Source organism: Physeter macrocephalus, chromosome 2 (genome assembly GCF_002837175.3).
Source record: "Physeter macrocephalus isolate SW-GA chromosome 2, ASM283717v5, whole genome shotgun sequence".
In the NCBI taxonomy this organism is placed as follows: Eukaryota; Metazoa; Chordata; class Mammalia; order Artiodactyla; family Physeteridae; genus Physeter; species Physeter macrocephalus.
The window spans coordinates 20,600,962-20,623,513 of record NC_041215.1 but is presented as its reverse complement, the minus strand read 5'-3'; the positions used below and the strand labels follow the sequence as shown (position 1 = coordinate 20,623,513).

At 47.8% G+C, this 22,552-nt stretch overlaps 1 protein-coding gene across 2 annotated transcripts; it reads left to right on the top strand.

Annotated features, from left to right (window-relative positions):
- Nucleotides 1-159: 159 nt before the first annotated feature.
- Nucleotides 160-21,918, top strand: SAFB (scaffold attachment factor B). Of its 2 annotated transcripts, none has more exons than XM_055081272.1 (20): nt 160-454; nt 992-1,056; nt 1,141-1,351; nt 4,070-4,128; nt 6,693-6,720; nt 7,663-8,173; nt 8,597-8,646; nt 9,445-9,539; nt 11,311-11,460; nt 11,538-11,620; nt 11,936-12,075; nt 12,231-12,319; nt 13,892-13,998; nt 15,892-16,179; nt 17,330-17,467; nt 17,873-17,915; nt 20,468-20,586; nt 20,896-21,002; nt 21,382-21,448; nt 21,618-21,918. In XM_055081272.1, exons 3-20 carry the CDS (start codon nt 1,183-1,185, stop codon nt 21,733-21,735), a joined length of 2,361 nt encoding a protein of 786 aa, XP_054937247.1. In that variant the 5' UTR covers nt 160-454; nt 992-1,056; nt 1,141-1,182; the 3' UTR covers nt 21,736-21,918. The 2 variants fall into 2 exon arrangements, with proteins under 2 accessions (XP_054937247.1, XP_054937248.1); XM_055081273.1 differs by having other exon boundaries at nt 162-454; nt 20,902-21,002.
- The last annotated feature ends 634 nt before the right edge of the window (nt 21,919-22,552 follow it).

Here is a 22,552-nt window from a genome sequence, read left to right as displayed (position 1 = left end):
GTACATTAAGTGAAAAGATTATAAAATGGCAGTACAGTGCCATTTTTAAAAGTGAAGTACATGTATATACATAGCACAGTATGGGAGGATATCTATCGATATATGCCAGTGTATGATAGCTCGAGGGCTAACTCTAGATGGTAAAATTGTGAAAGGCTTTTACTTTCTTTTTGCTTTTTTATGTTTTCTTTTTATGTCATTGTCTCTGTGGGAAAACATGTTCCTCGTTCCTTAACTAAAAAGCAGCACAGGGACTTCCCTGGTGGTCCAGTGGCTAAGACTCCGCGCTCCCAATGCAGGCGGCCCGGGTTCAATCCCTGGTCAGGGAACTAGATCCCACGTGCTGCCACTAAGAGTTCTCCTGCCACAGCTAAAGATCCCGCATGCCGCAACGAAGGTCCTACACGCAGCAACGAAGATCCCGTGTGCTGCAACTGAGACCCAACACAGCCACGTAAATAGATAGATATATATATGTATATTTTTTTAAGCAGCAATTTTTCTCTCCCCCCGCCCTTTTTTTTCTTTTTCTTTTTGCCACAGCACACAGCTTGCGGGGTCTTAGTTCCCCAACCAGGGATTGAACCCAGGCCATGAGCAGTGAAAGTGCGGAATCCTAACAACTGTGTGGTTAGGATTATACAGCCATTTGTATAAGATACTCTTCTCCCCATAACCAAAGCCACTCAACAAGAAGGGCAGGCCTGGAAAAGGTCTAGTCTACCTCCACCTTATTAAGAATCCATTTCAGGCTCCTCATACTTCCACAGCCAGTTGATAAGAACAGAACCACTTCTACTTGGGGGTAGTAGAGGGGCTGCCTTATGCAGAATGACCTTACCATTCCTGGATTATGGTGTTCCTAAATGGAGAAGTGCCACGGGTGTTTTAGGTTGTCTTATTTCTGTAGTGCTTAGGACCTATAAAAGTGAAAGTTGTCACATCTGGAAAGTGCATATCGATGATCTCACGCTGTAACTTATTCCTCCAGGGCGCAAACCAGAAGAAGAGGGTGTGGAAGATAACGGGCTAGAGGAAAATTCTGGGGATGGACAGGTATGTGCAGCCTTGTCAGTGAATCAGCTCCGTGCATGGACCCATGACAGTAATCTGACATGGGTGGTATTTTGTTTGTCACAGGAGGATGTTGAGACCACTTTGGAGAACTTGCAGGACATCGACATGATGGATATCAGTGTGTTGGATGAAGCAGAAATCGATAATGGAAGTGTTGCAGATTGTGTGGATGACGACGATGCTGATAATCTCCCGGAGTCCCTGTCTGATAGTAGAGAGCTTGTCGAGGGAGAAATGAAGGAGCTTCCTGAGCCACTTCAAGAACATGCTGTAGGTAACTCGGCAGTGTCTCTACAGTGTACCCTAAATGTAATAATTCCTCAAATAGCTTAATAGATGATAAGTTTTATATTTGGAGTTAAGTTCTTTTAATGCCAGTTGAGTAGAATGGTGGCTAATCCATTCACATGTAAAAATCAGATGAGTCTGAAAAACACACTTTGCTTCCTTGAAAAATGGTGTCTTGTGAGGAACGCGAGTATATGCTCTCCATTTGTATCATGCGGTGTTAAGCCTTTTGAGGATACTATTGTAGATCTTCCTGTTTATTATAGGAGATTGGTCTGTGGTGTAACACCTGGGATGCCTTGAAAATACCAAAACAGAGGTTGAAAGTTGTTCTTTTGCTGTCAACCGATTGGTACTCGCCTAGTCAATCTTTAACACTAACTTTGATGTTGTTTTTAAAGCCTTAGCTTTTTTTCTTGTTAGATGCAATTATGGTGGGCATTATTTATTGAACTTTGTCTGCCAGACATTAGGCATTATTTCCTTTAATCCTTTCAACGACAGTGTGATATATAGATGCTGTTATACCCATTTTCCAGTTGGGGGAATTGGGGAGTAAAAAGGTAAAGAAATATTTCCAGGCAATATATAGGTCATACGAGAAAAAGAATTAAGACCAAGCTAATTCCAGAGTCCGTGTACTTAACTCATATACCACATTATCTCAGTGCCGTTAAATTTACTGGATTGTGTCATTTCCGTGAGGATGAACATTTCTCAGGTAGCCAGAAGAGGCAATGAAAAGTAGAAGACATGAGGCGTCTTTGTAGCATTTCCTAGGGCTTGGTCCTAGGAGGCACCTTGTTTTCATAGTCCTCAGATCTTTTGTGGAGTGTCTCCCAAGTACTCCAGTACTCCCAGGGGAAGGAAGCCCTGTTCTCTGCTGGTCCACCCATGCTGTTCCTTGGAAGGTGTTTGCATTTTCTATTGGAACTGATCCTCAGTACCCTTAGAGGTAGCAGATTGTCATCTTTGGGGGGGGGGGTTGAGAAACGATTGAGTCATTTTGACACATATAGGGTATGCAATTGTTTCCTCTTTTGATGAGTCTCATTCCCTGGCTTCCTAAAAAGGAGTACCAGAAACATGAGAGCAGTGAAACCCTTCCTTATTGGCTGCTTTTCCTTAAGGCTCTTTTATTCCCTGTGATTAGAAAATAATATATTCAGTAACAAAAGCCTGGAAACGCCTAAATGTCTATCAGTAATGGTTAAATAACCATGATTTAGTGGAAGCAGTTGTTTAAGAGTTAACAGCATTGACTAGAGGTCTGCCACTTGCTGTGTGACCTTGGCTAATTTACTTAATCTTTCTGGGCCTCATTTGCAAAAATAGTAGGTTTGAGGAGGACTAAATAGATGAATGCTTATCTCTAATTTAGAGCAAAAGTCATCAAGCTGGCCAAAGATTTATTGGAACACAGCCACACCTATTTGTGACAATTGTCTGTGGCTGATTTCTGGATACAACAGCAGAGTAGAATAGTCATAACAGAGACCGTCTGGCCTACAAAGCCTAGAATATTCACTATCTGACCCTTGACCCCGGCTTAGAGCAGCACCTATTGTACAGCAGACGGCAGTGGGGTTATTGCTACTGTTACTATAACATTTATTACTCCTTCCAGTAATACAGTTACTACTTCTATATACCATTTCAATGAACTAAGCTTATTTATATGAACTAGAATAATCTCCAAGATGGCAGCAAAAGTAAGGCAGGGAACAGAATAATGTGCTACTAATCATGGAGACAGAGAAAGGAGAGATGTTTCACGTGCGTGTGTGCCCATGCTCTTGTGAGCATGTGTAGAATGTCTTGAGATGACTGTGTCAGGGGAAGGAAGGAGTGGTGCAAGGTGGTTTCCTAGTCAAGTAAAGGTAATAACAATACATGCTAATTATAAAATATTTTGAATCTCCCCCCCCCAAAAAAATAAACCAACATTCAGGGCTTTATAACAAACAATCTAAATTATGTTAGGTCACACAACAATGATTTTATATATTTGGGGAATATATTTTCTATATTTGGGGAATCCCTTACCTTATGGACAGAGCCCACCTCATAGAGTAGAAGCTCAACATACCAGTTATTCTTCCCCTGCAGGTGGGGCGGTGATGGGTCACCTGGGCTTTGCCAGTCCTATGCTCCTGTCCCCACACTCAGTTTGGAAGTTGATGATGCTGAGTGGCAGGGTTCCCGGAGAAGCCCTTCCCATGTGGGCAGTAACCACCCTAGCAGCAGCAGTCCCAGTGGCAGTAGCATCCAGGCTCAGGAAGCTATGGTGGCCATGGAAATCCAAGAACCCACTCTGCATCATGATTCTAGATGGCGTTCCTGGAAGAACAGCCCCAAACCTGGTGGTCCAGTCTACCAGGAGAGCCCATGTACTGCCCAGTTGTGCTTTTTTTTTTTGCTTAACTCAGATTTTTGCTTTTCTTTGTTTGTTTGGCTTGCATCTTGAAACCCAAACTGATACCATTTTAGTGGGTCTCCTAGTCTGTCTGCAGGTATATGTTTATGTACATTTCTTTTATTTGAGATGGAATCACAATGTAATGCTGTTTTGATTCCTGCACTGTGTTTAGAATTTCATCTTAAGTGACTTTTCATGGCTGTAGCTTTTCACTGTACGGATGTACCATTATGTTACCTTATTATTGACATAATAAATTTTATTCTCCATTTATTTTATAGGTAGAGGACAAAGAAACTATAAACAATTTAGATACTTCATCATCTGACTTCACTATATTACAGGTAAATTGTTGTATGTCTCAATAATTTTAGAATCAAACATTAGACCACAGTCTCTGGAAACCACTTCCAATATTGTATGGCAGTCCCAACTAAAAGTCATTGCAAAGTTTATTTCCTTTGTTGGCTTCTGTATAGGGGGTTTTGCTTTCCACTTTCCCCTAATATAACATGTCTGTTGAAAAGGGCTCATCGTCTTGGCTTCCCTTCCAAGCACTGGCGTCCCTGCAGCTGAGAGGAGGGTGTGTTTGCGGGGTTCTTGTTAATTTGATTGGTGGGAGAAGGGCAGCCTGTCGGGTCTGTTCTGGATAGCATCCTCTGCAGAAAGACTATTAGATGAGACATGAGACAGCAAGGGGGACACCCCCTCCTCAGGAGAGACGAATGGGGCACGGATGAGGATGCAAGGGGGTGACCAGAGCGCTGGCCTCACAGCTGGGAAGAAAGATGGATTCTCGGGTTCTGGTTCTGCCTTTGGGAAGTTTTTCTCAGAAAGTACACAGATTTCTTTTGATAACTATGTCATCTTGGCTGTTTGACTACCATCTGTGTAGAAGTTAAATCTTAGATGAGAACAAATGAGATGTGGCCTAACTTTCAGGTAGGCTTTGCATAAATGTGGATCTTGAGTTTCCTTTTTCTTTTTCTGCCAGCCTGTAGATGTAAACTGTTGGAATAAAGCTGGGTAGCTAATTTTCAGTAGAAAGTTTTGTGAGGAAATGAAAATACTTAGGCCAGTCATAAGTAAGCTGACTGCCAGTCAGCTTATGCCAGTCCTTGTTTTATGTTTGTTTTAATAATGTCACCTATGCTGCCTAATTGGAAATCACCTTTCAGACAAGATCTTCATTTGCTTCTGCCAGGCCGGGGCAAGGTTTGTTATTAGCGAGCCAGAACCCCGGCCTTGAGGGTGCAAATCTCAAGGAAACTTGGTGAAACCCAATTCACCTTTAGGGCTGATGTCTCTCTCCAGCTGCGAAGTGACACAACCTGTTCCTGACTCAGAAGGGAAAGGAGGAGCAGGTCTTGTCATTTTCTTGAGTGTCTCTGTAGGTCAAAGATTCCTGTATATATTATCCTAACCAGACGCTTATATATAGCTCCTCTCAGAGACAAATAGAAACATATGCGTTTTTCTCTAGCGAAAGTCAGGAGAGAATTGTTCTGCCTAAAATGATTGTTTCCTTCAGTGTAGAATCTTTAATTCCCAGCGTGAAATGAAAAAGAATTGATTGCAAATAAATGAAACTATTATGAAAGTGAACAGTTTCCTAGGGCTCCCCAGAATGGCAGGTCAGTGCCCAGTGGAAGTTGCAAACCATTCACATCCATGTAACTTATATGCTAAGCACCTGTGCTGTGTCAGATGCATGAGAAGAAAGGTTGGTCTCCATCCTTCCTGTGTAAACAGAGCGATGAGTTGAGGCCTGGACTGATAAACAGACTCTCAGTCACATAGCCTTTGCTTAAATCTTGGCTTTGCTGTGTGTCCTTGAGGAATTTTGTCAGCCAGTCTGTGCCTGTCTCCTAATCTGTGAAAAGAAGGATGATACTAATTGTACCAACCTGCTAGGGCTGTGTGATGATTGGTTAATATATATATAGTAAGGTGCTTGAATTTGTGCCTGGAACCTAGACAGTGCTTATCAGCGTTGGCTGGAATTCCAGATATTGTAGTTTGTGCCGAGGGAACCTAGGGGTCAGGGACCACATATTGAGAGAAAGTCCCTTCCTTTAGTTGGGCACCCTCTCTATGATGAGGTGGCCCCTAAGCTAAATGCCGAGGGATGTGTAGGACTTGGTCAGGGGTGGGGTGGGGTGAGGTGCAGATGGCCTTGCTGGAGAGGGAGGTGGGAATGGGGGTGGTAAAACCAACGCTACTGTCAGCAAGGAATAACAATGGTGTGGCTTGACAGGGCTTCTGGGGAAGGGTTTGAGGGATATTTAGGAATTAGGGCTGCCTGGTGGGTTGTTGGTTAGAAGAGATAAAGAAGCAGGCATGTGTAACACTGGAGAGGGCTCAGTTGACCCGGTGGGCAGGGGTGGTATGACCATGCAAAGAGCAAGAGATCAAGCCACCTGAGCCTTCTTTCCCTCGATCTTTTCAATTTTTGGAAACTAATGCTATATTAATTAAGTGAAAATTGATTATCTGATATGTGTCAGGCATTCTACCAGGCACTAAAGATAGAAAAAATGAAAACACTGCCCTCCAGGGCAGTGTTTAAGACAATTTAGAGGGACAGACAAGCATGGGATGGGTTCATCACCATTAAAAGTTATATAATGTTGCCAGGCACTGGGAAGTGCAGCAAAGCAAACCACACAGTAATAAACCAGGCCCCTTGAGAGCATCCTGGGCTGTGGGGCTTGGGGCCGAGGTGAATGAGGTGGGATGCCAGCTGTGTGGGCTCTTGCCCAGAACAGGCAGGTTCTCCACCTGTTGCATTTGTGAGGTCCCTTGTCTGTGTTTTTAAAATTCCCTTCTTAGTTATTACAGTTTTTGGTATAAACAAATTCTAGGTTTCATCCATCTGGCACAATCTTATTTATATTTTTTGTTGCAGGAAATTGAAGAGCCATCCTTGGAGCCAGGTACTGTTAAATGAAAAACTTAGCAGCGGGGTTTGGAATCATTCTAGTTTTCCACCTTCTCTAATTTGAATTCTTTAATTTTAAAAAGTTACCTTACTGTAGTATACATTGTTCTAAAGGTTTACGATCCAGAACATACCAGGATCATAGAGATTGGAAACCCAGCCATATCACCAGATCTGTGAAAGTGGCTAACTTCTCATTTCGCAAAATGTATTGGTGAGATGAAACTGTCTCATGCCTTTTTAAATGTACACGGCACTTAAACGTATGTAGAGAGAGTTTGCATGCCTCTCGAGAGCAGATACCTCTGTACCCCACAGAACAGATCTTGTGATATTGGGCAGTATCTTAACTTTGTGGTTTTTAATTCAGGCAGTGCAGGCAGTGGTAGGGAGATACGGTTTAAAACATTGAGACATAACTGGATTCCAGAAGAGGAAAGAGTTTCTTCATGAGAATTCCAAACAAATAACTGTTCACTTTCTGGACTGCAAATATCTCAGAGCACCGATGGAAGAGATTCTGGTTTTCATGTTGGACTGTTCTGTTAAAAGAAATTCAAAGAAATTTGGAAATTGAGCTGTTCAGTGAATGGTGATACATTCAGTTAAGCAACTTGGACTTTGGAAGCTAAATTTGGAAGAGTCATATATAAACGACGACAGAATGAAGACTGTCAAGAATCAGCCAGAAGGTTATGGGGGTTAAATCTCTGGGATGCTTTTCTCTTCCATGTAGCGTAGAGGCTTGCTCTCGCAGGCGGTTGGAGTGCAGGTAGTGTAACCAGTGTAACTTTGTGTACCCGCGGGTTTTCCAATCTCTGTGTAGCTAGCAGTTCTCTTCGTGTTAGTGTGGCAGCCGTGCCAGTTCCACATTTGTGATTGCTTTATTTCCCTGGTAATTAAACCTTGTGCCATTCTATTCCTGTTAAATCCGTAGAAAATGAGAAAATACTCGACATTTTGGGGGAAACTTGTAAATCTGAGCCAGTAAAAGAAGAAGGTTCCGAGCTGGAGCAGCCATTTGCACAGGAAACAAGTAGCGTGGGGCCAGACAGAAAGCTTGCGGAGGAAGAGGACCTTTTTGACAGCGCCCATCCGGAGGAGGGTGATTTAGATTTGGCCAGCGAGTCAACAGCACAAGCTCAGTCGAGCAAGGCAGACACCCTGTTAGCGGTAGTGAAAAGGGAGCCCGTGGAGCAGACAGGCGATGGCGAGAGGACGGACTGTGAGCCTGTAGGGCTAGAGAAGCCAGTTGAGCAGAGTAGTAAAGCCTCAGAGCACACGGAAGCCTGTAGCGAGGAGGCCTCGGAAGCGCCCCCGGAAGCCTCAAGCCCAGACCCCAGGGATAGCAAAGAAGACGTGAAGAAGTTTGCTTTTGAAGCTTGTAATGAAGTCCCTCCGGCTCCTAAAGAGTCCTCAGCCAGTGAGGGCGCTGATCAGAAAATGAGGTTTGTTTTTTCTCAGTTTTAGACCAGACGCTATCTCCTTTTCATTGGTCGTTTAATGACACACATAAGCTGTTGTTTCTGCAATTGGCCAGCCAGACTGATGCAATTGTAGTTTACTTCTAAAGAATGTTTTATTTCTCTTTGTTTATTTTAAGCTGATTACATAATCTTTTTTCTTTTCTCAACCTATCATGGTTGTTTTCTTTAATTCTTCCTAATTATCTTTAGCCCAGCAGAATTAATTAACTCCTGTGGGTCTGAAATCTTATGGTTAGGTCAGATTTCCAATACACGTTTGTCGGGGTATCATTTTTTCAGAACTAAATTTCGGGTAGGTATGCAACCTCAGCACGTATTTTATAATTTTGAGTTTGTTTCCTGTCTGCTTCTTCCTTCTGGAGTGACACTGTCTTTTGTCTCTAGTTCTGTCGAAGAAGACTTGGATACCAAAAGGCTTTCCAAAGAGGAAAAGGGTAGGTCAGCGTGGCATCGTCCCCAAGAGCATGTTTGGCCCCCATGGTGGCGGTGTTTGGTTCTGGGCTGTCCACACCCATTTCTGCCTCACATGTGCCTGTGAGCCCGTCTCGAAGCCTTTTCTCCACTCTGTCCCCTGCTTCTCACTGCAGGTTCTGGGTTGCAGGGCAGAGTTGACACATCAGTTTGGTGCTCATGCTTGATTTTGCCAGAGGGCTTTGAGCTCCTCCGTCCTGACTGACCCTCTGATTTGCAACCTCCTTAGCCACGGTGACACTTGCAGATGGAGAAAATGCTTCGAGTTTCAGATACCTTGGGACGGTGGGGGGCAGTTTCCCTGGTATTGCAGATTTATCAACACCAGAGCCCTTTATTGATTCACTGATTGAGAAGTAGTTTTGCTGGTCCAGATTCCTCCTTAATCAGTGTTGTAATAAGAACAAAAACCAGGGGTAGGTTGTGCTCTGTGGTTCTACACTGATAGCACCTGTCTTAAATTCCAAAGTCGCCTCACTGGATTGGGTGATGCCATTTGGTAGCTAAGGGGCTCTCCCACGGGCTGAGCAGCCCTCGACTCGCCATAGTAAGTGGCGTTGCCAGTGGTCCCGTCTGCCTAGTGCGCAGCTCCACAGCTTGTGTAAGGACAGTGGGCGGGGCCCCACACCCCAGCTGGCTTTGGGTACTGCTGGCATCTGGGACAAGAAGAGAAAGTGTCTGGTTTGGAATGATTTTAAGCTTTTTTAAGACTCAGGATTTTGTTGGTGTCGTGTTTTTGACCTGAACTTTTTTTGTGATAGGTCGTAGCAGTTGTGGTAGGAATTTCTGGGTTAGTGGACTTTCTTCTACCACCAGAGCTACAGATTTGAAGAATCTTTTCAGCAAGTATGGGAAGGTAAGACGGGGGATGAAATTTTTTAAGCCCATGCAGTATGGCTTCTACGCACAGATTATTGTCCCCACGCAGTGAGGACTTTGAGTGACTGTGCCGCTCTTTGACTTCACATCTGCTCACATAGCTCGTGGCCGGTCTGCCCCCTCACGGGGAGAGATGCAAGCCCAGTGGGAGTTCCCAGAGCCCACGTCCACTTTGTATTTCTCACCTTTCCCCAGCCCCCAAGCCACCACACGACTTGATAGCTTCCTGAATCCATTTCTCTGGCTTCAGGCCTTAAATCCAGGGAGGGCTGTGGAGGGTGGAGCAGAGGGCAGGGTGGGAAGGTGCTGGTAGCATTTTCGTGAGATGGTGGTGATTACAGAACACGAGTGAAGCTGTAGATATGGTTACAAATAAGATCTGTGGAGCCAGGCCGGTGTGGGCAGCTATGGGCCTCAGCTCTGCCGCTCAGAGTTGTGTGGCCGGGGCATGTCGCCTCTCCCGTGTGAACCTCATCTCGTCACCTGGGGGCCCTCAAAGTCGCTGCCTCCTTACGATGGCGTGTGTAACTGGAGCAGAGCTGCTGGTGCCCTGCCTCTGCCCACCTGCTTTCACCCCCAGCTGGGTAGCTCTGGCCCCCTCTTCTCTGCCACCCCTGCCTGTTTCCCTCCATCCTCAGCCCGGCAAGGGTGGCCGTGACGCCCAGGTGGGCCACCTCCCCGCCTGGGTGCCAACTGCAGTCCCCCGTGTGTTGCCTTTAGTCCCTCCTCTTTCTCCCCCTCCCTTTCCCCCTTCCTCCCCATGCTTCCTGGACTCACCTCCAGATAAACTGCTGCACCTGTGCCTCCTTGTCTCTCAGTCAGCCTTGGCCAAGTGAGACTTAGCACAGGCTCGTGTTCATAGTAAGGGTTCAGCAGCGATAACAGAGAAAACCAACGTCATTTACCTTGGTTGTTGACGTTCAGGAACTAACAAGGAAAACTAAACTTGACATATTTCTCAAAATAACTCACGACTCCCTGGGCCTCAGTAATACAAGGTGGGACCCTTTTCTTGATTCTGCTGTGGCCCTCAAAGCAGATGGCTGCTCTCAGCAGGGAAGTGTCAGCCTGGAGTCCTCAGTGTCTTGGGTTCATTGCTGGCTCGAATAGGGGACCAGACCACTCTGAAACCTTCCTTTGGGGGTAAGACTCCATGTGGCACAATGAGGATGAATACCGGCCAAGGCCACGTGTTCCGGTGGGACCTCTCCTGAGCCGTGGTACCTTCTGCCATAAAAGGGTGTCCCTAACTTCAGCTTACTGAGGTTGTTGGGAGAGTTAAATAGTGTATAAGGATGTATCTGTAGTGCCTGAAACATCTCCTTGAATTTTGTTTTGTTAGTAGTAGGATGGGCCCTGCATTACAGAGCGCTCTTTATAAACCTGTCCTGTCGCTCTCCTTCTATAGATGTGTCTTTCTACTTCACTGGCCACGTAGATGACTGCATATTCAGAAACATTTTTTCACAAATTTTACATAGTGTTAACGGCATGCTGGCAGGACTCTGCCTTCTGCTTCACTTTCTCTCTCCTCCACACTGTCATCCTGGTGCCCTAGAGGAATAGGCAGGATGGAGTAGGAGCAGCCAGACAATAGCATTACCCTCCCTAGCCTTTACCTGCTACTTGTCGTCCACCTGTTCTCAGTGTCTCTGGTGGGGGGCGCGGGGGGGAGCGGCATGAACCACAGTGTCGAGGTCTGTGTGGGGGCTTCGTGTCCAAGCCTTATTTGTGTGCTTTCCTTCAAGGTGGTGGGCGCCAAGGTTGTGACCAATGCCCGGAGTCCTGGAGCTCGCTGCTACGGCTTTGTTACAATGTCCACAGCAGAAGAGGCCACAAAATGCATTAACCACCTGCACAAAACAGAGCTCCACGGGAAGATGATCTCGGTGGAAAAAGTAAGGGGCTGTTTTCTTCCCGGGATGTGACCATATTAGGAAATAAGGTAATACTTCCATCTGATTCTCTTTTTCAGGCAAAAAATGAACCTGCTGGGAAGAAAACTTCTGACAAAAGAGAAGGGGAGGGGAAAAAAGAGAAGTCTAGCAATGCTGACAGGTATTACTCTTCCTGAGGGGATTGTGGCCAAGGTGACCCTTTTCTTCATTTCACGTCCTTCACGTTTTCCATGGATGGGGAAGGCTGTGAGGCCCTCGCCCCCTTTGCTTTTTTGCGTTCGTTGAGGACGGTTTCACCACCAGTCCTGGGAGATGACTCCAGTCCCTCTCCAGGCTCCTTGTTCTCCATCCTGTTGATGCCTTAGAGGCAGCCTCCTCATCTCTTGGTGCTCATTGCAAGAATCCTGTCATCGTCGCTGGCTTTTTTCCCTCAATATCTCTTCTTACCCACTTGTGTCTGGGGTTTTATTTTTAGATCTGCAAACCTTAAGAGAGAAGAGAAGCCCGACAGAAAAGATGATGCTAAAAAGGGTGAAGATGGAAGTGGAGAAAAGAGCAAAGATCAGGATGATCAGAAACCTGGCCCTTCAGAACGATCTCGAACCACAAAATCAGGTAGCTGAGCAATGGGTACGGGAGATTTCACCTTGTGTTCTGTTCCTAGCTGGTGTGGTTAGTTGGCAACACAACCTACATTTGTTTTCTGTGGAGTTGAGTGGTGTTCCTCATTTGGAGGTGCCGCTTCTTATCTTGCTCCTTTCTTCCTGTAGGAAGTCGAGGAACTGAGCGGACTGTGGTGATGGATAAATCTAAAGGTGTACCTGTTATCAGTGTCAAAACATCAGGATCCAAAGACAGAGTGAGTGTTCCTTTCCCACCTAGGGTATTTATTTTCTCTGACGTTCCTATGTGTGTTTTAGGGGATTCTTGAGCTTGAGAAAAGTTGTCAGCCTTTTCAAAATGTAGGTTTTTTTGAACTTTAAAAATGGGAAAGTTTAAAAGCTTTGCTTCATAGTTTGTATGATAAGAATTGTTGCTTTTTGGGTTTTTATAAATAATTGTCAAATTCAATTATGGGAGTGGTTGGCTTTGTTTGCCTGAATCAGGGTACAGTAGTCCTGGAAGTTTCAGCAGCTCTCCATCGTGCATTCCTAAACCCCCGTGTGACCCAGCCAGCCTTCCGGCCCGCCTTTACACCCAGTCCATGCTCGATGACTCCTTGCAGATTCTCCACAGAACACGGAATCCACAAAGTGCCAGTCTTAGGTTCTTACCACTTCACTCTGCCTGCCACTGGGGTCATGGGTAGCTGTTGATATTCATACGTTCAACTTTTGACAGGCTTACAACTTTGATGGATGTGGGTCCAGGTCCCCAAAGCTACCCACATTCTGAGATCCACTGGGGGGCCCCCTGGACTCGGCACATAGTTGTAGTCACAGTCAAGATTGGCTTCAGTGATTCAGAGAGGATACACAGCCAGGCAGGCGGGGAAAGACAGGTGGGGGTAGCCTGGAGGGGACCCTGCTGGCTCCTTTGTGTTCTCCCTCCAGTGATGGCTCCTGCAACAGCGACAGTGCAGCCACTTGAGGGTGATACTTCTGCCCAGGGAGACCCGTTGGAGCCTCAGCTCCCAGGGTTTTTACTGGGGCTGGTCACGTAGGCCCCTCTCCAGGCAAGTACCAAAGGAGAGCAGGTTTTTAGCAGAAACCATCGTTTGCATGGTCTGGGCACAAGTGAACCACCTTTGCCAGTTAACTCTTGACTAGGGACACTCTGAATGCCAAGTTCTCTAACACCAGCCTCAGGCCTGCCATGTTAACCTGTGCTGCCCAGAAGATAAACCGTTAAGCTTTTGAATGTTGTGGACCAGTTGCAAGCTGACATTTCTATTATGGCATTTCAGTCTGCCTGTGTTTGTGCAAATATTTTACTGTGTTACAGCGTTTTCCCCTTACTTTATAATAAATGATGTAGAATGGCAAATTGGAAGTGTGAATTTGAGGGCTGAGGCGGGTAGATCTCAAAAAATAATGCAGTCGGTACAAGTAAGGAATCCTCAAACGTACCAGAAGCAGCCTCAATTGGGCATCGCCACATGTTTAATATTAAAGAATGTGTTTGGGACGCAAAAGACAAAATGAAAAAAAATACTTTTTTATCTTAAAAAAGTTTCTGGTAAGATACTCGTTTCCATTTTGACTAGTGAAAGTACTCAGTGAGTCATATTTTAGCATTAAATGGTAATGACAGTCTGTGACTGAATTACGATAAGCAAACGTGAAGTTTCTTAGGAGAGAAGGCTTTGTTATCTGATTGTTTCATTAAACATTAATCTTTGCTTCTGATCTTGGATGCTTGGACTTGGACACACCTGATTCTTCCTGTTGTTATTTCTACCTTAACTTTTCAATGTTTCCTGGTGAACCAGGTTTCCAAGAGCCAGGATCGCAAATCAGCCAGCAGGGAGAAGCGGTCTGTTGTGTCCTTTGATAAAGTCAAAGAGTCGAGGAAGTCACGAGACTCAGAGTCCCGCAGGTGAGTCAGAATCCAGCAATGTAGGCTGGTTTGGGTGTTGCCGTTGACTGGTGATAACTCTGTCCTGGGAGGATATTTTCCAAGTTCCCTGTGGGTGGAATATTGCTTTAAACCTCTGCTCCTTTGGCTTTTAGTTCACAGACTTCCTGTGCACTGGCTTTCTTCTGTGACTTTTTTCAAACTGTTTTTCTCAGGCAGATATTTTGAAGATTCTGGGAGGTAGCAATGGCAGGGAGATGGAATGCTTTCCTGGGACAGTAGTGCTAGTTAATAGAACATAGCAAATTTGCTCCAGAAGCTGTGAATAGGGAAAAACAGTGGGACAGACCCAGTGAGAGAGCTGAGAGGTCCTCATTCTTAAATAAGCCCAAGACAAGGTCCTCATAATTTTTAAAAACTAAACAGAAATGTTGTCAATCACGTTGAGTGACAGTTAATGTTTCCTGTCAAGAAAAAAATTTAAACTGTAGTTTAAAAAATAAGAACCATTAGTAAAAAGGCTAGCAGAATGAGACTGAGAAAGGGGGCAGGAGCACTGTTTTCTGTAGTACGCCGTACAGAACTTTCTGCTGAAAAGGGAAAGGCAGTGGGCAAAGAAGAAGTGCAGTTTTGGTGAAGTAATTAGCAAATGAGTAGAACTGACCCATGTGCATGTGGGAATTTAACATGATAAAAGTGACATTTCCCACTAGTGAGAAAAGGACTGGCTCGCCCCAGAACGGCTTCAGGTCACTTGGCTGTGCCTTCGGACAGTCCTTTGGGTCTCTGGCTCACATCACTACAAATTGTCAACATAAACTGCTGGCTGAAGATAAACATAAAAATTAGTTATCCGTGTAATGCAAAAGTAAATATATTTATGAGTTTGAGCTTTTGAAAGGACTGAAAATTCATAAAGGAGGGGTAGACTAAATTAAAATTTCTGTACAATGAAAGACCAAAGAGAAAGTGCAAAGATGTGTGACAGATGGTAGTAAAGGTGTTTTGAAATAGATGAAAAATAACCTGATAGAAGATGGACAGAAGGGGCTGTGTACATATGGTCATGAAACATGAAACGTCGTTCAGCGTCACCAGGCATCAGGGACATGCAGGTGAAGACAGCAGTGAGACTGGTTTTCCATCCGTTAATTTGATCTGAATTAGTGGGGGGAGGCAGATGCTTGTAGTGGTGGGAGTGACCTGTCCGGGGGGCACAGCAGCCTGGAGAGCGGTCCCGAGGTAGCAAGGGCTTCTGAATCCTGGTGTTCCAGACCCAGCAATGCCACTTCCCCCCAACTTGCCCGAGAGGAACCTGTGCTAAGAAAATGGGGCGGGGTGGCCATTTCCCTGAGGCTGGGAACAACCAGAAGGCCCACATCTGCGAGTGGTCATGTAAACTGTAGCCTCTTACTCCATGGGCTCCTTCCCAAAAGCATGCCGTACATCTGTAGAGGTGGGGACGCACAAGGTCCAGGACATGGTGCCTGAAAGCAAGGAAGCTGCAGCCATTTTTTTCTAAGACGCAGACACAAAGTAAGGCTAGATTAGACATTTCTGCTGGTATGATTATGTGTCTAAACACAGAGCAGAGGATGGACAGGAGACAACCTGGCACCTGTACACGGAGACTGGAGGGACGCGCGCTGGGCACCATCAGTATCACCTGCAAAAAAAAGCAGGGCTGTCAGTGCCCTCAGCCTTGTCAGGGTCCTGCACAGCCAGGCTGCGTCCACCACCCAGCGGCCGCTGGCCCTTGCTTGTTGCTAAATGTATCTGCAGCTCCAGGCCCCTCATCCCACCCCAGGGCGGAGCCGTGGCTCTATCCAATAGCTCCCCCTGCTGGGAGAGGCCCTCGGTACTGGGCCCTGCTGCGGCTCCTGGGCCCTTGCAGCCTCTGCTCTTTGCCTCCAGGGTGCGCGAGCGCAGTGAGCGAGAGCAGTGCATGCAGGCGCAGCTGGAGCGGGAGGAGCGCAAGCGGCTGCTCATCGCCCGTGAGAGGCTGGCTTTCCACAGACATCGCCTGGAGCGGGAGCGGCTGGAGCGGGAGCGGCTGGAGCGCGAGCGCATGCGCGTGGAGCACGAGCGCAGGCGCGAGCAGGAGCGCATCCACCACGAGCGCGAGGAGCTGCGGCGCCAACAGGAGCTGCGCTACGAGCAGGAGCGGCGGCCCGCCGTGCGGAGGCCCTACGACGACGGGCGGTAAGCCACGCCACTCCTAGCCACCGCCCCTGAGGTGGCCCCTGGCGTTTAGAATTGTGCCGTGGTCCCCAGAGTCCTGTTAACACACGATTTTTACTTAAAAAGAAGCACAAGTACTTGTTACAGTCAAATTTGGTATTCTGTACTTCATCTGGGAACCTGAGATAGTTTGAGATCGGTGGAGAAATGGTTGGATAAAGTGGTGCTTATTAAATCATTAGGTTCAGGTCCCAGCACAGACCACCGCCCCCTCCCCCAGGAAGGAGTTCAGACACCCAGAGCAGCACATAACACATGGGGCTGGGCACGCGGCCAGTACCTCCTGGGCACCTTCCAGGTTTTGTAATCATTGCAGTAATTTGTGTTGGTTCATTCTGTTAATGAGATTGGTTTTAATTCCCCAGACATGCTGATGTGCCATACGAATACTAAAACGCTAACCACCAGTGAAAGGTCTGTTTCAGATCTTGCTGTCAGGAGTCTGGGGTGATAATCCTAGCATTGATCCTATCAGAGGTTTTCCACATGCGTGGTGTCTTGGGGAGACTGCCTGGTGGTGTGTGTTTGTTCCTTTGTTTTAATCTTCTTTCTACTGGCATGGGTTTATAGAGGTCCCTGTGTAATATAACATTGAGACTTCTGTAAAGGGTCTTTAAGGTGTCTTAGGACTTTTTATGCATTTTACAAGATACTGAGGGGAGGGTCTGTTATGGTCAGAAATGTTTTTGAACCGGTACATTTCAAGTGCTGCTGAAAAGTCCTCCCCACCTGGTGTCTGCTGGGTCAAGTCTGCATCGGGATAGAAGGACAGCAGTGTACTAATTGTCCTGGTAGACTGGTCGACCCTCATGGCTGTGAGAGGTTCCCAGAGGGGATCTGCTGACACGCACGTCACTGATCCCCCCCTATAGGGAGACCTGAGCTTTTCTGTGGGGGACAAGGGGCATGTGGGGTAAGAGAGAACGGAGCCCTTCAGTCACATCCCACGTCACCCCTCCAGGCGCTCTCAGCTCATGTGGGCTGTAATGATAAAGTTCCTTCTCGTTCTGTGAAGTGATGGGGCAGTGGGAGGGTCAAGTTTACCAGCTTCCACAAAGGTAATCTATTTGGAGGGAGAAATGCACGTCCTCTTTCTTGCTTCCTCTCCTAGGCGAGATGATGCTTACTGGCCGGAAGCTAAACGGGCTGCCCTGGATGAGCGTTACCATTCTGACTTCAACCGCCAGGACCGCTTCCACGACTTTGACCACAGGGACCGGGGCCGCTACCCTGACCACTCGGTCGACAGGTCAGCCACTGACCTCCTGGTTCATTCTTTTTTTTTTTTTTTTTTTATGATCATTTTTTAAATCTTTATTGAATTTGTTACAATGTTGCTTCTGTTTTATGTTTTTGTTTTTTGGCCCCGAGCCATGGCATCTTTCTTAGCTCCCCAGCCAAGGATCAAACCCTAGGCCCCTTCATTGGAAGGCAAAGTCTTAACCACTGGACCGCCAGGGAAGTCCCTGTCCTGGTTCATTCTTAATGACAAAGAGCTCGAGTGGCCCTCCTAGGCTCTAGGCTTCTATGTAGCCAGCCCACTTGAACCAGCAGAGTGTGTGAATTACCTGGGTTCAAGTGGAAATGTTTTCCATTAGGGGACTTAACCGACCTATCTTTCTCCTTATGCTTTCATTTAAATTGCTTTTTTCAGGAGAGAAGGTTCAAGGTCAATCATGGGAGAAAGAGAAGGACAGGTAAGTCAGAACTTGTGATTGTAGCCACAGTTTTCCCTGTACAATTGGTTCTCTTCCCTTTGCGTGCCTTCTTCCTCCTCCACCTGAGTTAGAGGAAGAACGAGTAAGGGAGTGCGGTACCTGCAACGTTTTGTGGGATGACCGTGTGAATAGCTTGTGCTTTGTGCTGGCCCAAAATTCAAACAAGTATTCTGAAGCCTTGTTTGGCTTTGACCCTAAGGTTCTATACACCTTAGTGACTACACCAGTACTAAAGTGCTGGAGAGCTTTGCATGAGTCTGGCAGGCTCTGTTGGGAAGTGCCTTGTGACCCACAGCGCTGCGCGATGCCTCGTGTCACGGAGCCCGAGTGCACCTGGAGTGTCAGTGGTCGCGGGGTCAACCCGCCCCTGCTGAGCCTCAGGAAGCAACTGAGTCAGGCCCACGCGTTTTCTCTTTGCAGGATGAACACATTAGAAAAGAAGCTCAGTTTTCTCCTTTTTTCCTATTTTACATTTAGATTGAGAACTTCCCCAAAGAGCCTTGACTTTTTAGTGGGTTTCCTTGGAGAATCAGAGGGATGAGGGAAAGTTGTGGTCAGGGCATCGTTCTGGCAGAATCGCTGCCCCGTGGGTCAGTCTTCTCCCTGACTGCAGCACCGACGTTCAGTCCTATCCTTCCTCCATGCCTGAACACATGGCTGGGAATGGCTAAGCTCCTTGACTGCATCTGTGGAATTCGCTGCCGCCTCAGGAGCAATTCCATGACCCTCAAGGGATTCCTGTTTCTCTGCTCCCAGGCATAAATCTCCCATGCAGCTAAACGTACCCCTAGTGTCATGGGTTTCCTTTGGTGGAGACCTTGAGCACAGTGATTAAATGTCCAGGCTCCGGAATCAGGACCAGGGTCTCATCGCAGTGCCACCACTTCTGCTGAGCCTGTTTCTCCAGCTGTGAAAGTAGGGGAGGGAGGGTGTGGGGTGGAGTGGGGAGTTAAATGAGATGACTTACTTGTCTGCGGCAAGTGTTTGCCCAGTCCTGCCATGTTGCTCTTGATCATGGATAGCTATTCTCATCTGATTAGATAGTGCTCTCCTGACCGAAAGGAGTGTTTGTGTTCTCATGTCCATAATCACAAGTAAGACACAACTGCTGCCCCGAACGGCAAATGGTGACGTCTGACACAGAAAGGGAAAACCAGCACAGGCCTCAGGGCCTTGTTGAACTGGTCCGTGGGTGGGTGGGTTGTTAGGAGAATGTTGGTTAAATTTTAAAACACCAGAGAGAGATGGGAATGGGCTTTAAAGAACTAGGTCTTGCTGAGATGAACTTCCATCCTTTAAATGTTTCTCTGTCCGATTAGTCTTCAGAGGCTATTGATAAAAGATCATTCTTAAATGTTTGTCCAAAATTAAATGAAGCTGTGTAAAGCATGAGCTATAATTTTTTTAAACTCAGCGCACCTTGAGGTTGTTCATAGAACTACTTCCAGAATCCCGTTTGAAAGCCCTTGTTACATTTGCCAGCACTGACTTTCCTGGACACGTTGGCTTGTGATTTTGCCCCTTTAAGGAACAATGTTCTGTTTTGTCCATCTTGTAAGATTGACCCCCTTTTGTTGTGTTTAGGGTGGTGTGGGCACACATTTGGGAACGAGCTGCCAGGGGGAGCAGGCAGCGGTGCTGCCCAGTGTGCCAAGGGCCACGAAGTCAGGGCTCCCATGTGGAGCCACCGTGTACCTGCCCTGGCCCAGGAGATTCCCGTGGATGCAGACGGGGACAGGGCCGCTGGGGCGGGACCCCAAGGGGCTTTGTTACCAGGACGCCTTTCTCCTTCCTTCTCAGTTAGACCATAGTCCTGGGGCAAAAGCCCCAAAGCCACAGATTGGGTTTGTGGAACAACAAGAGAACAGGGCCGTGGAGCCAGAGCCACCTCGCCAGCTCCATGAAAGTCAGCCTGGGCCTTCTTGTAGCCGGCACGGACGGGCTCGGGGTGAAGGGAAAGGGGCTACAGTATGAGGTGTCCTCTTTCATCCTCCTGGGGTCTGTGCCAGCCAAGCAGTTCACGTGGCCATGCCACTGAGTTAGCCGCTGGGCTGCCAAGGAGTCTTGTCTGGACAAAGCAGGACAGGATGCCAGGCCCCGGAGTGAATCATGTCAAAGGATCCCTGGTGGCTCTTCTGCTCTGGTGGCTCCCTGATTATATTCTGAGCACAGGCACCTGGCACAGCGTGGTCCATTCCTGGTGTGGGGCAGTCGCTCAGCCCCAGCACGCTTCAGTCCATTGGTGCCTGAATCTCTGCCTTCTGATTAGGGAGAACCTAATTTGGTCTTGGGCTCCATGAGCACTGCTCCTCCCCAGGCCTTGAGCAGACTTCGGGGGTGCGGCTGTGTTGTGCCAGCTGAAAGGTCCTGTGTGGCCCCAGACACTGTACAGAACGCCTGCCGGCACTCTCGGGCCTACAAGGGCTCCTGTCTGAGTTATCGTCCTTGTCATTATTAACTTGTTGCTCCAAAGGCCCTGGGATCCAGGGTTGTACTGAGGCCTTCTTTCGTTTTGACCCTTTAACGTCCAGCATTACCCCGAACGCCACGGAGGACCAGAGCGCCACGGACGGGATTCCCGTGATGGGTGGGGCGGATACAGCTCTGACAAGAGGATGAGCGAGGGCCGGGGGCTGCCTCCTCCCCCCAGGTTTGTGTCTCACGTCCCATGGTGCCCGCCGGGGCCTCTCACCCAGCTGGCAGGATTGGTGTGTCCGGCCGAGGACCCCTGGTCTTGGGCATAAGCTGAGTGCGGGCCCAGCGCACTTGCCACGGCCCAGGCTGCCTCTGAGCTCTCTGAGCAGCATCGGATCGAGTGCCACTTCCGTTCCCCCGCAGCCCCCGTTGCTCAAAGGGCTGGGGTCACAAAGTGCTAAACGCACCCTCCCAAACCCAGTGCCGTGGCTCTCCTGGAGGGCAGAGGTGGGGGCAGTCCAAATCAGAGCTGTCTTTCTCCAAGGGGCAGACGTGAGTGGGGGGACCACAGCCGAAGAATGGAGGATGACCGTGCATGGCAGGGCGCTGCTGACGGAGGCATGATGGACAGGGACCATAGGAGGTGGCAAGGTGAGGACTGGCACTTGGCCAAGGCGCATCTGTCTTGGTGGAGAAGCATCCGGGCAGCTGGGCTTGCCCCTGCTGTTCGTCGGGCACTGCTCGTGAGGGCGGGAGCAGCTTTCTCTGCTCTCCCTAGCGTGTGGCCTTGGTCCTTACGGCCTGGGTGGGTGAGTGGGTGAGGTCTGGCACAGGAGGGGTGCCACGGGTGCTGTAGCTCCCCTTCACCGTGACTTAGCAAGGAGAGTGGCTGTGTGCAATCCGTGTGCTCACACATCCTCCACGGACCTGTGGCTCAAGAAAGGGACTGGAGTTGTCTGAGCCCTGTCTCCTCTGAACTCCACGTCCTGTACCTGGAGGCACTGTGTGAAAAGTGTTCCTTGTTTTCCAGGAGGTGAGAGAAGTATGTCTGGTCACTCCGGGCCAGGTCACATGATGAACCGGGGAGGCATGTCGGGGTAAGGCGCATTGTCACCGGTCTCATCTTTGCTTGTGGGCTCGCCTTGGTGTAGGTGCTGTGTGCTTGGGCGGGTGTCACTGCTGCTAAAAGGAAGGAGGCCCCAGAGAGCACGGGCACAGGGCAGAGCCCACTGAGTGAAAAATAAAAAGAATTTGCCTTTGTTTCAGGCGCGGCAGCTTTGCCCCTGGGGGGGCCTCTCGGGGCCACGTGATCCCTCGCGGCGGCTTCGGGGGCCAGAACCGGGGGAGCCGACCCAACGACGCCCGCTTCACTCGCCGCTACTAAGTGCTTGGGCTCCTGTGTTACGTCACGTGGCAACAAGAATATGTTCTGTTAAGAGTTCCCTTAAACTGTGTACAATAATTTTTTTTTATCTGCTGCCATATTGTAGCTCAATACAATGTGAATTTGTTTTTTGTTTTTTTTTGGTTTTTTGTAATAAATGTGTTTCTGTTCACATACCCTTTATTTAAAGCGTTGTGTCTTTTTATTTTCACGTCTTTAAGTAAAATGAAATTACACTCATAAGTGCTAAGCCACAGCTCTTCCTTCAGGGAAGGAGGATGTAAGGGGGCAGCTTTCGGGGACTGTTGGGTTTTCCAGAAGCACTTTGCCAGCAGCACATACCTTCCAGCCTGCGTGAGCCCAGGCCCGGAGTTCATAGGACCGTCTGGGTCGTGTGTCTCAGCCGTCTGTCCGTCCTCGGGGGCCTTGTGACATACCTCAGATGTTTGTTGCAATCGCCCACATTTTGTTTCCATGTATGACACCCTTGCTGAACGGGCTGTTTTGTGGGTTTTGTGTTGTAAAATACATGTAACATGAAATTGACCATGTTAACCATTTAAGGGTAGAGTTCAGTGGCATTATGTACATTCTCAGCATCATACAACCATCCCCACCGTCCATCTCCAGAACTTTTCTTTCTTCCCAAACTAAAATTCTGTCCCCATCAAACACTCAGTCCCCAGCCCACTGGCAATCGCCCACATTTTGTTTCCATGTATGACACCCTTGCTGAACGGGCTGTTTTGTGGGTTTTGTGTTGTAAAATACATGTAACATGAAATTGACCATGTTAACCATTTAAGGGTAGAGTTCA

Bases quoted from the DNA above. Each gene is read 5' to 3' on its own strand.
- SAFB (XM_055081272.1), top strand. From the start codon at position 1,183: ATGATGGATATCAGTGTGTTGGATGAAGCAGAAATCGATAATGGAAGT. The intron at 4,129-6,692 runs GTAAATTGTTGT...TTTTTGTTGCAG, and splicing joins CTGACTTCACTATATTACAG to GAAATTGAAGAGCCATCCTT. The intron at 17,916-20,467 runs GTAAGTCAGAAC...TTTAACGTCCAG, and splicing joins TGGGAGAAAGAGAAGGACAG to CATTACCCCGAACGCCACGG.